The sequence below is a fragment of the Anoplopoma fimbria genome, chromosome 9 (genome assembly GCF_027596085.1).
Source record: "Anoplopoma fimbria isolate UVic2021 breed Golden Eagle Sablefish chromosome 9, Afim_UVic_2022, whole genome shotgun sequence".
Lineage (NCBI taxonomy): Eukaryota > Metazoa > Chordata > Actinopteri > Perciformes > Anoplopomatidae > Anoplopoma > Anoplopoma fimbria.
In genome coordinates, this window is record NC_072457.1 from 16354838 (window position 1) to 16371867 (window position 17030).

At 39.5% G+C, this 17030-nt stretch overlaps 1 protein-coding gene across 1 annotated transcript in view; it reads left to right on the forward strand.

The window, feature by feature from the left end:
• The first annotated feature begins 523 nt into the window (after positions 1 to 523).
• Positions 524 to 17030, forward strand: part of LOC129095412 (teneurin-3) — a 75861-nt gene continuing 59354 nt past the window's right edge. The window contains exons 1-4 of the mRNA XM_054603838.1: positions 524 to 605; positions 1788 to 1908; positions 2733 to 2803; positions 5839 to 6126. Coding sequence (XP_054459813.1) covers positions 533 to 605; positions 1788 to 1908; positions 2733 to 2803; positions 5839 to 6126 — 553 coding nt within the window. The 5' untranslated portion in view covers positions 524 to 532. The remainder of the gene's footprint in view (positions 606 to 1787; positions 1909 to 2732; positions 2804 to 5838; positions 6127 to 17030) is intronic.

Below are 17030 nucleotides of genomic sequence, written 5' to 3' on the forward strand. Positions count from 1 at the left end.
ATATGAATTTTCATTTGTGTGAAGCTTCTTATGAGCACGCTGGACGTGCACGGCTCGCAGAATGTGTCTCTTTGGTATCCATGTTAACCAATGGGAATGAACAAAACAGCTGAGCGTGCTGCTGCTCACACAGAAATAAACACGGTGCTCACACTGTAGATAGTGATGTTTTAATCAAGTCACCACAGGAGCACATACTATATACGCTGCTGTAGTTGTTGTCGTTGATTACCGTGCACTGATGTCAGTTTAAAATGAAACAGTCGCATTAGGATGATGCCTCGTTGTTGTGGACACTTTGTCACTGATTACTCATTTTTGTCTGTGTGTGTGTGTGTGTGTGTGTGTGTGTGTGTGTGTGTGTGTGTGTGTGTGTGTGTGTGTGTGTGTGTGTGTGTGTGTGTGTGTGTGTGTGTGTGTGTTTGCAGGTTTAGTCCAACAACCCTGACTGTCTCTCTCTGTCCCTCTCTCTGTCTCTGCAGCTTTACAGCAGCATGCCTCTATGTTTGCCAGCAGCAAAAGCAGAAGCACTATGGAAGTGAAAGAGCGACGTCCATACTGCTCACTCACCAAGGGCCGCAAGGACAAGGAGGGTCCGTACACTGGTGAGGAAGCTCACGCTGCTCAATCATTCATTCCTTCATTTGTTTATTCATTCATTCATTAGCCGAGTCGCTCAGTGGCTCAGTCTGCTGAGAACCTTTGCTTCCTTTTCACATTTAGGAATCAAAGCACCTACTATTTTATATTAAAGCTTCCAGTTGAAAACCAAAATATCTATTCCATTGAGTCGCCCATTGACGAATGTTTATCCAAGTGTATCATTTTAATTACAACAGAGGTGGGCCACACTGATAAAGAGAAGATCATATTATATATATTCCTCAAATACCTACAAACCTCAAGTACAGCATGTACAGCCAAACCTATTATAGCCAATAAGACCACGACCAGGTTAGGACTCATACAGTACTGTAGCAAGTCCATCATTTTTATCAGTAATATCAACACACCAGGTAAGACAAACAAAATCAATGTGTAGTGTGATCTGTAAAGGAAGTTATGGGGCCAACAAATACAAGTGAATTCCTAGCAGTGCTTCCCAGAAGGCAGAAGTAGACATTTCGTGTGTAGTACATGAGAAAAGGTCCTGGGTGTTTTCTCCAGCTGGCCCGAGGCTCTACTTAGTCCAGCTGCTGAGAAAGCAGCCCTCCGTAGAGCAACCTACAGCTTCGGAGCTGATCCCCAGGAGCCACAGAACATTGGCTTCCAGGGTTTCACTGCACTTCGGACAGAATTGTAGTTTGTGTTGCAGACCAGATCAAGCAGGTGGTAATCATCTGTCTTGCAGCAAGTGAAACTGTCTTCTCAACAAACAAATTGCCACTGTTATAAATAAAAAGTCCATATGTCAGATGAGTGTGTACCTGCTCTTGGAAAATCATATTTGTGCTGGGTGTGAATAGTGACTGGGGCTGTATTGATATATTGGGTAGCTCCAAAACATTCTAAAACCCAAATGAAGATATTGTACAGTAAACTTCTCATGAATGACATGTGTTTACCCCTCAGCGCTTTTTAATATTGGATCTTTATGTCTATGAAAATAAATTGACCAGAAAATAACTTGTAAATAATACAACCCAGACACAGTCTGGAGGATGGGCAGCAATGTCTTCACAATGTTTTTGAGGCCGTTTCGGTGTTTGCTTTTAAGTGCATGTCACTGAGATTTTGTGCCTATATATGCGTGTGTCTGCTCATGGGTGTGTATCTATGTCTTCCAGGTTCATCAGGGGACAGTGAAGACTGTGCCATCAGCTCCCAGGGACTCCGGGTTCCCACTCAGAAGTCCTACTCCTCCAGTGAAACACTCAAAGCTTTCGATCAGCACCAAGACCAGACCAGGTAAGAACTGAGAGTTACTACTATCTCGGACAAAGTTGGGTTCGATCAGAAAGGGCCTAAACCTCATTTTCATTCAATAAACACATTGGTTCTTTAAAAATACATGACATTGCAAATATAGTGGAATTCGTTTTGAGTATCACTTTTTATATTTGTAATATCTAGATAAAATACTGTCACCCACATATATAGGTCATATCGCCCATCTCGAGTAAAGCACAAAAAAACCTGTCTTCAAAAGAGTCTTGTCTTGAGAAGACTAAGTCACATATTTACAAATATGATTTGAGCCACAGAGGGTTTGGAAGAGTCACATCTCTGCTGATATACCAGAGAGGAGCTGGCAGCGTCCGCTCTTTTTCACCAGGGAGGATTGAAAAAATTACTCCTACTTACTTTTTTACATTTCCATGTCTGCTCACCATGTTGAACAGACCGTTGCCGACAGCCGGCCATCATTGAGCCACATGTGTTTTGAATATGATGTTTATCTCAAATTACGATTCCATTCTGACCCTCATCGTAATCTGCGTCGCTTCTTTTCGTCCAAACAAGCAGGGCTATACTTAATATATGTAGTGTATTAATAATCAGCACTCTCTATAGAATCAAATTAGATCTTTGCATTGTGTTTACAGTATTGTTTGACAACCACACACCCTGTCCAGTTTGATGCCGAATGGTAAATTAAAACGATTTGGTACCTATTAACCCAACAACAGGACAAAACAAAACTGCACGGTGACTCCCACTGGATTCAGTCTGAAGGACTCTCCTTTATTATAATAACACAACTGACAACATTTGTCCTTGGTTGTTGACAGGTTACTGTACGGGACGACCAAGGGATACAAGGACATGGTTCACCGTGAACAGGATGATTATAACAGACAAGGTGAGAGTCCACAGGCTTCATCTCTGCACACTTAGAGCAACAAGACTCAGAATAAGTGTTCTGTTTGTATTTTTGCCATCAGAATGTCATGTAACTTGTTATTTTTTTTATTTAATTTTTTTTTACCAATCCTGTGCAAATCCTGTATATTATTATTTTGTATTAGTTTTAGAACTTGCTTAACACATTAACTGTCCAAGTTGGATGGTATAGCGGAGAGTTCTGTTGGAATGATGTAAATGAACAGATATGTGGGATGAAAGCTACAGTATAATGAACCACTGGAAGAGACACATCTTGTGAAAGAAAGGAAAAATGATTAAAAAAAAAGAAGGAAAAAGCTTCACCACAGAGCTCACTCATTGTTCTCCAGCTCCAATTAACACACCGTCAATATTTGAGGAATGAAAAAAATATAATTACTCAATCATCTTATCTCCTTCATTTTCACTGCTGGCCTAATTGGAGCTCATTTAAAATTAATATAACTTTTAATTGAACTGCAGCACTCGTTATCTCTTGTTGTGCCATTAATTACGGAAAGCTTTGATAATTTCCCTTTTCATTTGCTGATTGAAGATGAAGAGGCACATACTGAGATTTTACAAATGATTTGTTTGTCTACTTTTCTTTTATATTTTAAAGGATTATCACTTGTGTTATTTTAACCAGATTTCAGCCCGAAAGAGTTACTCCTGATGACTTACGAAATTTAATGTAAAAAGTATTCTTAATGCCTAATCAACTCGTTAACTACTTTACCCACTCTGTATGTATTCCAATATTAAAGAACCTTTTTTTTTCAAGGAAGAAAGAGAACCCTATTTAAACACCAATTATTAGTTTTCCTTTTGTTTTGGGGGAACTGTGACAAAGAATGTTCCATGAGATGTAATTACAAAAAGGCCTACAGCCCTGCATTCATTGTGCATCTCTCATTTCAATATGCCATAATGATGCTAACAATTATTTTATATGTGAATTAATATTCTATTTACATACATGTGTGTGTGTGTGTGTGTGTGTGTGTGTGTGTGTGTGTGTGTGTGTGTGTGTGTAGATTTTCCAAATGCCATTTGTATTTTCTATCATTCAATAAATAAACAACATATAAACAACTCCCCATTTACACCCATGATGACAGTTTATAATGTTTATGAATACATATTTTTGTGAAAGTAGATGACAATGAGATTAAGGCCTCCCCATAAATAACCAGCATCAATTAGTTATGCCATAATCAGAGGCTTGTCATGACACTTCTATTTGAATAATGAAGGAAATTTTTAATTTTTAATTATACTTAATTGAGATTATAAAAAGGAAGCGTATCATTCATTCCAATCAATAATGTGTAACATTAGTCATTACATAGTTTTGTACTAACGTACAGAGTTTTTTGCACGTCCTTTTTTCTGGGTCCATCTCAGTGCTTCACCGATCTGCATCGCCTTCCTTTTTAACAGATGCAACCTCTTTACACAAAGCTATTTTTACTTTTGAACCCAGATCTATGGCAACAAGGCCCAATCTTTTTTAATTTTGTACCACAAATTCATTTAAGTGACTTCCCAGCTGGATTCTACAAAATGAACTGCAATTTAATCTATTGTCTTTAATGTCTGTTCTTTAAGTGGAAATGCAGTTGATAGGAACAACAGTTTAGATAAGAAAGAAATATAATTTAAATCTAGTTTTATGATTGCTATTTTCATCTTTTCTTAAAATTTTGTATAATTTATCATTAAACCTACATTGATTTTAATGCATTCATTCAATTCCTTTATTATATCCTGTTTATTTTTTATTATAGCAGTAACATTTTCAGCATATGCCAGGACAACGACTCGCTCTCCACTTCTGTAGTTCTGGTGTAGTTCTGGTCCATAATTCATCAAATAAAAATAAAACAATAAGATAAATGTTATTATTTACATCTGAGCAACTGCTATAATATAATCTATGTGTATTTTGAACAAACGATGGAGTGCATGGTGTTAAAGGTGCACATCCTATTGTGAGCTGCACTCCCTTTACAGTTGAGATTTGAATAGTTTACAGGCTTAACACTCTGCTAATCTGTCTTTTCTCTTGTAATGACTAAATGGGATTTAAGGGATCTGGTCAATAAGTATTCACCTTCTCTGTCTGGTGTGGCTTCTGGCTTTCTGCTTTTATTTTCTATTAGCAAAAATTGTCTTTTGAAAATGTTTTTTGTGATTTAAAAAACCCCAACTATAGTCCTTTCTAAAAGCATTGCTGCAGTTTGGTCAGACTCATAACCAGGGTCAAGGCTTCTCTTCTTCTCTGCTGAATGAGTCCGGCTCTCTGTACATGTAGCAGCTGCTGTCAGTGTGTGTTTTCCTTTCCTAACTGAGATCCTTCTTTGCTGCGTACTAACGCAGTGTGATGGTTAGGCCATAGGGTCAATCATGTATTACACAGTTAGTCAATTAGTGAAAAAACACAAAATTCATGGGGACCATTTTTGTTGACTGATTAATACAAGTAATTTATTAAGCAGAAGTGCAAAATATTATCTGGACACAAGCATATGGATTTATACGCTTTATGAACTTTGAATATTTTTGGTTGAGAAAAACAAGCAAGTTGAAGGACCTGTCATCTATTTGATTAATTCATTTAGAGCCAGACAATGAACTCTTTTGGATATAAATGAGCTAGAGAAAAGAATATTTTTTTGAACAATGTACAATCAATTGAAAACATAAATGTTCTTCAGCTTGACAATAACATTTTTTCCAAAGCTTTATTATATGGTTATTTTATGTGTTAAGAAACTATTTTATTAACGGGTGAATCTAAGGGAGTTTTAACTTGCTGTCATATTTGAAGGAACATTTTAAGATATATATATCCAGTAAATGTCAGGGTTTTTACAGCATGCAATTTCTAATATCTATATTAATAAGAAATAAGTGTGACACGAACTTTAACATAGTCACCAGTATGTCTAATAACTATATTTAAATATATTTAAACATTTGTAAAATCGCCATGTTTGTCTGTTTCAGGTCAGCATTTCAGCCTTCGTCAGCTGGGAATCTGCGAGCCACCTTCACGTCGTGGCCTGGCCTTCTGCTCCGAGATGGGCCTCCCACACCGCGGCTTCTCAGTCGGCACGACCCAGGACATAGACACCGACAGTCAGGCCGTGATGTCACCAGAGCGTGCCATGCGGCTGTGGGGCCGCGGGGGTCTGGGTAAATCATCAGGGAGGAGTTCCTGTCTGTCCAGCCGCTCCAACTCAGTGCTGACCCTTACCGACACCGAGCATGAGAACAAATCGGACAGCGACAACGGTAGGACGCCATCGAAAGTGTTTCACACCTCACCTGATAGATGCTATTTTAACTGCAGAGTGGTCAATTATACATTTTTAGACCAATATTGACTGACAGCTTCCTCTCAGTTACACACAGGGGCGCCGCTAGGGATTTTGGGCCCCATGAAAAGAATCTTTACAGGGCCCCCAACACAGCGGCAAAATTTTTTGATGCTATTTTACATACAATTATGCATTTTAATGGTATTTTTGACTATCATTACCATATTTGTGAAAGAAGAACAGCATGACAGTTGACATGTACAGTAGGGGAAGAATATAAAACATGTGTGATTATATGTTAGTTAATAACTTAGTGTCATTATTTTTTCTGTATTATAATTTCATCATCATTAGGGGCCTCTCTGGGCCCCCCTCCATCATGGGCCCCTAGAATCCGTCTCCTTTACCCCCCCTTTTCGGCGCCCCTGGTTACACACAGGAACACTCTTTCACATTTACTCAGACTGATTGATTTCATTTTTTTTCAGCCTTGATCATGGTCCTCCAAAAGTATGCATACATGCTCATTTTTTGAAAGGACTGCTTCATACAGCGCCCAGATATTTGTAATTTACACACTTGTAGTTGTTGCCTTAGACACACAAATAGCCTGTCTTGATACTGACAAGATACAGCAGATAAGTAAAAAGAAATATGAATTTTAACAAGTCTGAAATCAGTTTTCAATACGGAGAAGGTTCAATTCTTGAAAAGAAAATGACAAGATGTAATATTTCGGAGGATCTTACTTACCCACTCCTTTATTTGATCCGACAAATTAGACATCTCCTCTGGTAGAGTTACTGATAGATCCTGTCCTCCATGTTTTCCAACAAAAACAGGAACCAGCCATGAGATTGAACTTTCATGTCCTGCTGTGAGTCTGCTGGGTTTTTTTGTGTGTGTGTGTGTGTGTGTGTGTGTGTGTGTGTGTGTGAGAAGGAATAATGCGTGTTCACTTGTTCTGCTCTCGCTGAATCTTCTGAAGACATTAACTATGTCTATGATATGTACTGTTTATGTACACCCCCACTCAGTGTCCTTTTAAGTGGAGGGGGGGTGGGGGATCTCCTGCTAATTATTTTAATTAATGATCACAGTTTAGCTGAGCTGGCATTTGTTTTGTGACCTTTCTGTTTGCATATGTGTGTTTGTGTGCATCACATAGATGTAAGCAAGGAACTAATGTGTGCAAATAGGTTTGTGAAGTACTTCTTCGTCTGCCGGTGTGTGCGTTTGTGTGTGTGCATGTATATATCCCCAAGGTAATCTGCCTTAACAGGTGTGATTTTCATTCTTAATAAAGGATTTGTTTTTGATTTTAGACGCTCAAACACACACACACAGACACACACACACACACACACACACACACACACACATATCCCCAGTTTTTCCATTAAGCTCGACAAACACACACACACAGTGGGTTTTCATTAAGAGATGTGATGTTGTAATTAACAGTCAGATAAAGTGCTGAGTCGTCATGTTTCCTATATTAAGTTTGATAATGTTTTTATTAAATGGCATTATGCTGTGGATGTCAGTGCTCTGGAGGATACACTTCCAATCTCTAAAAGTGAGTAGTCGTCAAGTTTTCAAAGGCTAATTGACTCCTTAAAATGCAGCTGTGTGTGTGTGTGTGTGTGTGTGTGTGTGTGTGTGTGTGTGTGTGTGTGTGTGTGTGTGTGTGTGTGTGTGTGTGTGTGTTGGGTGCTAGCTCAAATGTTTTAGTGTGTGTGTAAGCATGGAGTTGAAGTGGTCAAATGCTATCACATTGTCATTTGTGGTTCAGGGAGGTTTCACCAGTAGTGACAGCTGTGGCTCATCATTATTGGGGAAGTGATACACTCTGATTAGGGCAAGCTAGTCCAGAACGTTTGATGGACAGAGAGTGCTGAACTTGAGAAGAGTTGCGGCAATTGTTCTATTTTTTTCGGCCGTTGAAGCTTATACTGGCATTGTATGCATTCTCAAAGTAAGAAATTGGTGGGTCTGTATTGGACAAAAGCAGAATTACATTATGTTTTAAAGAAATGATGCTGTTTGTGACATTGTGTTGACATGAACGAACCTCAGTTATTGGTTAAATCACTAGCTGGAGGCTTTTGCGTAGGCATTACCAGAACCATCACCGACCACTGTCACATCTGCGTTAGCATCAACTATCAGTCACAATAGAATTGCTCATCATATCTTGGCCTCTTTCCACTGAAAACCTTTCCAGGAACCTTTAACTGCAGGACCCGTTTGCAGCTTTAGTTTAGTGTCAGTCCTTTATTGTTTGAAGGACTGAATTTCACTGATTGGTCAAACAGAAGAACAAAGACTATAACACCCGTCACTATTGCTTGTATGGGCATCAGCACTTAAGTTTAGCAGCCAGAGTGTTAGCAGCCAATATGTAGCATGCATTGTTGTGGACAAATGCAGACACTTCCCTAGTACGTCTTCATCACATCAGTTTAGCTGTGAGGTTGTCATCTGTGTTTCTGCTAACATACTCGTGAGTATGATGTTATCAGTGACATTACAGCTGTGAATGTAGCAGTGCAGTATGTGCCTAGTTTATTTGTCAGTGAATCAATTTCACAACACATCAAGACCCAAGCCAAGTTCCTGAGTCTTGACTGCCAGCCACCTGCTGGCAACTCCGGCTGCGTCTCATTTAAGGTTGGATGACCCTACTTCTCATATGATTTATAATCTCAGTAAAGTCCATGCTCTCAGATGTATTCTTCAATTCAGCATGATGTTCATTTAGTAAATGATGGCCCATTTGGAGTCAATTAGATGATAAAGCAGGGTTTGCTTTAGGGCGGAGCTACACTGTGATTGACAGGTCGCTGCCGCAACTTGGCTTTGTTTTCATCTAAGAACTTTAACCCTCTCACACTGTGTGAGCTTCAAAGCTGCTGTCCATAAACCAGTGGGTGATGTCATAATAACTACTACTTTTATATACAGTTAATGTGTGCGTTAAGTTAGGGTACGACTTAGGATGAAGACTTAACAGCTATTATTTACTACACATCATATATTAAACAACTCTTGTTGGTTTTGTGACCAAAGAAAAATAATTAAAAAAAGGTTTCAGTGTTAGGTTTGCTTGGAAGCTGCTCAAAGTGTTCCGATGACCATGTCAAATGTGAAGTAATTTCACTGCATATCACTGTACAGGGGAGGTCAGTTCAAATTATAATGTAACACATTCTAATACAAAACATGCTCATTTTAAACCCACATAAATGAATAAAAATTTAGGTCAGTGTCGAAAGAGCCGAGAAAAAAGAGCAATAACACCGAATGGAGAAATAAATTCAAAAATGTGCATGCACACAGGAAAAAAGTATTCTGAGCACTTATGGTGTGAATAGATTGTAGCAAACCTGTAAAGAACAGTTTTTTCTTGATCCAGCCTTTAGTACTGTTAAGTGTTGAGGTTCAAAACCCTAAAGATTTACATTCACAAAATAAAGTCAGACCGAGCAACATGAATATGTTCTTTATGACCCATGCAGTATTGAGCCGTGGTAAGAGGATCCTCTGAGAGTAAAAGTATGTGGTAAGCTACCTCACCCTCACCTCATCTCTTCCCTTGTTCTGCTCTTCATCCTCTGAATGGGGCTGATAGTCAAGTTATGCTCTGTAAACAGCAGATACATGGACTCCGCTGAGACACCTATTGTTGCTGCGTCCCTTGATACTGACCCTGGTTCACAGCAGAAAGTGTGTGTGCGTGGGCGCATGCACGCATTTGTGTGTGTGTCTACAGTAACTTAAACCAACTTCTGTGATTCTATCTGACGCTTTGTTGCAAGAGGAAGCGGGAGGAAGAAGAGATAACAGGGAGGGCAAGAAGAATGGGAGGAGAGGGGAAGACATCAGGGAGGAGGAGGCGGAGGAGGAGAAGAAAACGGAAAGCAGTTCAACGGTGATACAATGATTCAAAAGAGGGGCAGGGAAAGTCGAGAATAAAGGGAGAACAGGGAAAGGGAGAAGCCTCTCTGCATTATTTGTTCTCCTGAGAGGAAATATTAGACCAGAGACGTCTGGCTGGCTCCCCAGTGGACACACACACAAACAAGCACACACACACTGGCCGACGTAAACACTTTTGTGGTGTCTGAACCCATGGGTGCCCAGCTGCTGCGTGCCCAGTTACTTGATATCGGTGATCTCAACGAGGGGGACAGAAAAAGGAAGATACATTTACATACGCTGTTCTAAACACTCTGAAACAGGTGTGTCTGCTTACTTAGTTTAAATGAAATTAAGAACTGGACGGATTATTTCACGTTTGTTAAATCGTGCATAAAAGATGGGTTGTACTTAAAATGGTCCAGCATGTGTGAACTAAACAACAGGGATAAATTACACACACAGTATTGATTTGTACATGGAGGAACAACAGACAGATGTCTCGTTTTGTGCCATAGTAAGGAGCTTAAAATATATTAGCTGACCCAATCTCTTTAAATCTGAATGTGTGTTAAAAGTGTGTGTGTGAAGAGGGCAATGCAGAGATGACCCGGCAGAGTGAAAAAGATATAAAAGAAAGGGTGAACAGGGGAGATGGAAGCCGACAGGCGGATAGAGAGGAAGACGGGTGTATCTCGTCTTTACTAACCAGATTACTTTACTATGTGTCAACAAAACACTTAATCCATTTGGCATCCCTAAGCAGCTTAACATTCTAACCTTAGCTGTTATACAGACAAAACACACACACACACACACACACACACTTACACACAATCACAGAAAAGCATTCTTTGTCTTTCCAATCAGGAGCACAGTACAGTTTTCTTGCTTAAATTACCCAGAATCCAAAAGGGGATTGGTTGGAACTACAAAGGTCAACTTCTACATAATCTTACAATGTATTATTTCATTTTTTAGTCCTTTTTTGAAGTTTACTTCTTTCTTAGTGTTGTTGTAATGTACAGTCATGCAACTGTGGTGTTTATCTTTTCTTTCTTTTTTTTTGTCATATCTTGCATTGCGAACTCTGGCTACTTGTTGTGCTACTTTGAAAACATGCACAATAGTTGTAAAACTTAAAGGCTGCACATGACATGGCACTCCTTCAGAGAGTTTGGGGATTTGATTGACAGACCCCCATAAATGATGTCCGGGTGCCCACACACTTTTGGCCATGTGATGTATGCAGTTGTAGGGCACATGCCCGACTTGGTCACACTTTGTTGCTAACATTGCAAATTGTCATTTATACAGAAAATACAAAATGGCATCCCCTGCCGCCTGTCAGCTGCAGACCTCCAGGGTGGGTGCCAGAGGGTGTTTGATGTGTCACCTGAAAGCTCTCCATTGACAGAGCAACAAACAGGAAGGCAGACAAATGGAGAAAGACAGTGACATAAAACAGACAATGATGGATCAGTGCATACCTTGCTCTCATTCTATCAATGGAATTCTGTTTGGTTCAAGTCGGTTCAGTGGCTGCTTCACCGGGAAGGAGCAGGGATGCGATCCATCGCCCAAGCAGACGGCGACAAAATGAATTGCATACATACACAATACCAAAGTAGAACAGATGATCCAGCCTCTACTAACTCTGCACTCAGTATTGTTGTCAGTTTCTTTGAAAGTACAACGCTCTCATTTTACCGCTGAATTACACACTTACCTGGAAACAACATCAATAAGGGGCTTTGTGACAGCTTGAGGGACTGTGTGTTGCATTATCTTTGAGAAAATCACCCAGTCGTAATGTCTTTCTGTCTGTCTGCTAAGTGAGTCCACTCTGTTGTTTGAACCTCTTCTTTTTTTCTCTCTTTCCTTCCCCCCTTTTCAGCATCTCATCTCTTTGTCTCAGTCCTTTTGATTTCGCCGCTTTTCTTTTAGCATTTCTAAGTGGGTAATAGTGGCCCCTGCATTGTAAGAGACAGGATATTCGAGTTATTCTGTCTTTTTCTCAGTACTGTTATTGTTAAGCCATCACTGGACACAAGTTGGCAGGATCTTTAGAAATCATCACATCTCTTAAAAGGATAAGAACAATGACCGGAGCTGATGGGCTCTGTCAGGCTTTCTAAGTGGCGCGGTTTGAACTACAGCGAGGCAATGTGATATTCTAGTCCTTATGTTGTTTATTCTATTACAAATGGTCATTCAGGTTGTTTATCAGAAATTATCCTCCATCAGTCATTCACTTAGGATATTATTATTAATACCTGAATTGCTGTTGAATAAAAAAAACAGAAAAAGGACCATGGGAAAAAATGCCTACTGTGTTTGAGGTGCATATCACAGTAGTTCAGTTTGTGCCAAGACTATTGTCAGATGATTGTGTGTGTGTGTGTGTGTGTGTGTGTGTGTGTGTGTGTGTGTGTGTGTGTGTGTGTGTGTGTGTGTGTGTGTGTGTGTGTGTGTGTGTGTGTGTGTGTGTGTGTGTGTGTGTGTCAGTCACCTGGAAATAAAAGCCACATTATTGTTTGTATATTGTATGTTCACAGTTTGTTTTGTATCTTTAACTGAACAAACCACAGTGAAGACAATAGAATATGGTTCACTGTGTTGCTTTTATATATTGTGTGTGTGTGTGTGTGTATATATATATATATGTTCTTATATATTCTGTATTATTTTTAACACATTGACGTTTTGAATTTTTTTCTCTTAATACAAGGAGGCAAAATGGTTTAATTAAAAAAAAATCTTAACTGATAAGGCTGACATAATAAGAATAATAAGAATAATACAACTATTATTATTATGATTATTATTAATTATGAGTACCATTATAATGATAATTGTTGTTGTTGTTGTTGTTGTTATCATCACTATCCGCTTCATTATACACATGCTATAATTGATGTAAATTTTCATATACTGTAAATTGGTTTAAACACTTCCTCGCTGATGATGAGCATACGAGACTTAACTCTGCATTTAGTAAGTATCTTTGTTATACATATTCCTTTTTTATTGCTCCATTATTACCGCCTACAAATTCTATGTGCTGCTTCGAATAATGTTTTTCCTTGAAATATTTATATTGCAGGCTTATTAAACTATACATCAGGTAGCTCTAACAGAGTGTTCATATGCTCACTACATATTTGCTCATGCTGTTGCAAAAGAACTTCATATATTAGATAGTAATCAGTACAACACACACATACACACATCATGGCAAATAAAAAGACAACAGATGTGACTGCTGCAGAAGACAGATCACTGCAATAACCAAGGTGCATAATGCCAGCGTACAAAGATTATACATGCACGTTAGCCAGTGTGCATTTGAAGACATTTTTATGTCATCCATGCTGCGGCATTGATACATAGATATTACTGCTGGTTATGTTTTTTAGCAGCGGGTGCTGTATGGTTAATACAAAACAGCCTGCAGGAATAAATAATGTATCATCTCTCACAGCAAGGTGTGGAGAATAGCAGTGAGTATGTTGCACAAAGACTGCAGATGTATTTCCGGCTCGTCTTTCACACTCTTCCAAAAGCTAGTTGATTATTTGTGTGTGTGTGTGTGTGTGTGTGTGTGTGTGTGTGTGTGTGTGTGTGTGTGTGTGTGTGTGTGTGTGTGTGTGTGTGTGTGTGTGTGTGTGTGTGTGTGTGTGTGTCAGTGGATACCTTACGTGTATGCAGAAAAATACGTTTTCACCATCAACTGAAATGCACTTGAGAGACACACAAACACACACACGCTATCACACACAGCCCTGGTGCCAGTCATATTCAATAGCAATCTAGTGCTGACCAGAGAAATCAATGAATAACAGACTAACTGACTAGAGGGTTTAACTTTGGCGCCGCTAACATGGAGAAGACATTTCATTCCATCAAGTGCCAACATTAAATCATTAACCATACAGTATCGCTCACTTGCTCCCTCTTCCCTTCTTCCCCTCTTCCCCTCTTCCCCTCATTTTATTTCTTTCCATCCTCCCTCCCTCTCTCCTTTTTATCCTTATTCATCTTTGTTCTCTGTTGAAACACATTTTATTTACAGTAAAAATGCAGTTATTGATAAAGCTTAATTCTCAGAAAAACATAAAAATAAATCTTAAGACAATTTTCCTAATAGCTTTGTACTAAATCATATTGTATGGTGTTGCCCAATGTAACTAAGTTAAAACCGGCATACTGGTTTACTGTAACAATTCACCTATTTTACACCCCTGGGAATAGCTATGTGCACCACTTTCAGGGGGAGATGCGAAGAATCAATCGATTCGAACTAAGCTTGTAAATTGTTAAAGTTATCACATTACTAATAGTCATGATTCTATCATATGCTACCAGGACACAAGCAACAAGTCTTCCCCCCCTCTTTCTTACCTCACCTCCTCTTTTCATCCGCTCTTCACTTGTGTTTCTCAGAACCCATTTAGGCAGAATCCATTACCAGAAGTGCAGAGGCAGAAGGAGTGTGCGAGGCAGATAGACAGACAGAGGGGGATGGAGAGAGGGAGACAGAGGGAGTGTTCAGCCTAATAAATTCTACAGAAGACTCCCGGCACCTTATAATGTGGTTGATGGTCTTTTCACATGTGGTGACAGGTGAAGCTTTCTCTGCGGCTTTGTGGAAACTTCATAAAGTAACTCAATGAGCATCTCTTGTACGCAGTGGCATCGTGAACTCATCAACCGGAAGAAAATGTCAGGATTCACTCTTTGTTCTGACTTTAGGATTATAGTGTTGATATGGACACTGGTGGGACATAAGAGATTAAAGATTCTAATTTAGGAGTGAAGTTCAAACTGAGAGAAAACTGAGGCCGGTTTGAGATACGACACACTGTGTACATATGACACCCGGCACATAGCATGTAGAGTTTTTAATTGTGTCACTCAAAGCTCTTGACTTTCCAAGTGTGGATGAAACTGGAGCTGGAAGTTAATTTATCAATTAGAGATAAAGAGCAACTTTTTTGTTTATGAACTCTTTTTTTAAGTAATTTCTCAGTCAAAAATGTCAAACATTCCTCAGCTCAAGCTCCTCTTTGTTAAGGGAGTAACATCATTTAACAGACATTTTACAGACCAAACAATTAACTAGTTAATCAAAGTAATACTTGCTAATGACATTTAGTGAAAGACTAGTAAAATATTCTATTTTGATACATTTTAATGGTTTAGCGTTCCTCTGTCTCCCCTTAATTTAAACCTTCTGTAACTGAGACATAACTGGCAAAAGCTGCTGTGTGTGTGTGTGTGTGTGTGTGTGTGTGTGTGTGTGTGTGTGTGTGTGTGTGTGTGTGTGTGTGTGTTGAAGTTATTCAAGGTGAGAACTGAGATCGGATATCAAGCAGATCCGGTTTATATTGGGTTTCAAATATGTCACACTGTAATGGGAGTATTGATGAAGTGTCATGTCAGAGTTGTACACAGACAAGAACACACACACACAACACACACACACACACACACACACACACACACACACACACACACACACACTCATAAGCCTAAACACTTACACACTGTACACATTCACTCTTTTAACCTCCTCTTCTTCTCTTCCTGATTGCTGTCTTTAAAAAAACAATATATATATGTTTTTGTAGACATTGTTATTTCATCTCTTTCTCTCACTCTCTCTCTCTCTCTCTCCCCTCTCCCTCTCTCTCTCTCTCACACACACACACACACACACACACACACACACACACACACACACACACACACACACACACACACACACACAATCATTAGTATGTGGTGCTGTGTAATAGCTGGATCAATAGCTGTGCTGTTCTTACAGGATCATTTGGCCTCTGAAGCAAATGCTCTGACAGCCACTACATCATTAGGACATTACCACTCGGCCGCTCTCTCTTACGTCTCCCTCGGTCCTTATCTGCCCTCCTCTCTCTCTCTCTATCCCTCACTCCTTCCTTCTCTCTCTCTTATTTTCGACTCTTACGTCATAAGAACAATGGCACTGTGCCCTTTTTTTCCTCCCCCACTGCTTCCTTCTTAATCACACAGCTTTCACACAGACTTGCTCTTTATTTATGTTGTAATGATGTCACAAATTCTCATTGTTCTTTCTTTATATTGAATGTGTGTGTCATTGAAGATACACCAGACTAACATTTAAATGAGAAACTGTTAAAGGCAGTAGGGGTTTTTTTGTGCTGACATGGCCTTGCAGTAGAGTCGGTGCATCCCCGGTGACCACTGAGATGCAATTCCTCATCGTCACCGCGGAGGCCTCCTGTCACTTGGAGCGATGTGATTTGTCAGCAATTACAGTTCCATGGTGGTACCTCAATTGTGCCCGTGCTAACATAGATAATTAAATGGACTGCAGAGGGAGCTGGGAAGTGAAGTGTTTATTATAAAGGTGGGACAGGTGTGTGTGTTTAATAGAGGCCCTTTTCATCCAGTGTGATTCATTTAAAGAGGAACCACTCAGAAACTGTACAAGCCATAGCTGGTTAACATTACTGTCTTTTATTGACACCCAAAACCTACAAGAAACAGTCTCCAACTGATACTTCTGACACTTGGAAAGTGAGAAAGCATTTGTAACAAACTTAAACCAGATGCACTAATTACACAAAGATGTAATGATTTCACTGTGAACGGAGAAATAACCAACAATCTACAAATGTCTCACCCCACCTCTTACTGTTTCTCTCTCTCTAACACACACACACACACTCACACACACACAAACACACACACACACACACACACACACACACACACACACACACACACACACACACACACACACACTCACTCACACACTAGCCTTCACAGAAGGGTCTGGAAAGCTAGTGATAGTGTGGCTGACCTCAGCATATGGGTGATTTTACTGAGAAACTTCACATACCAATGTGTGTGTGAGCACACACACACACACACACACACACACACACA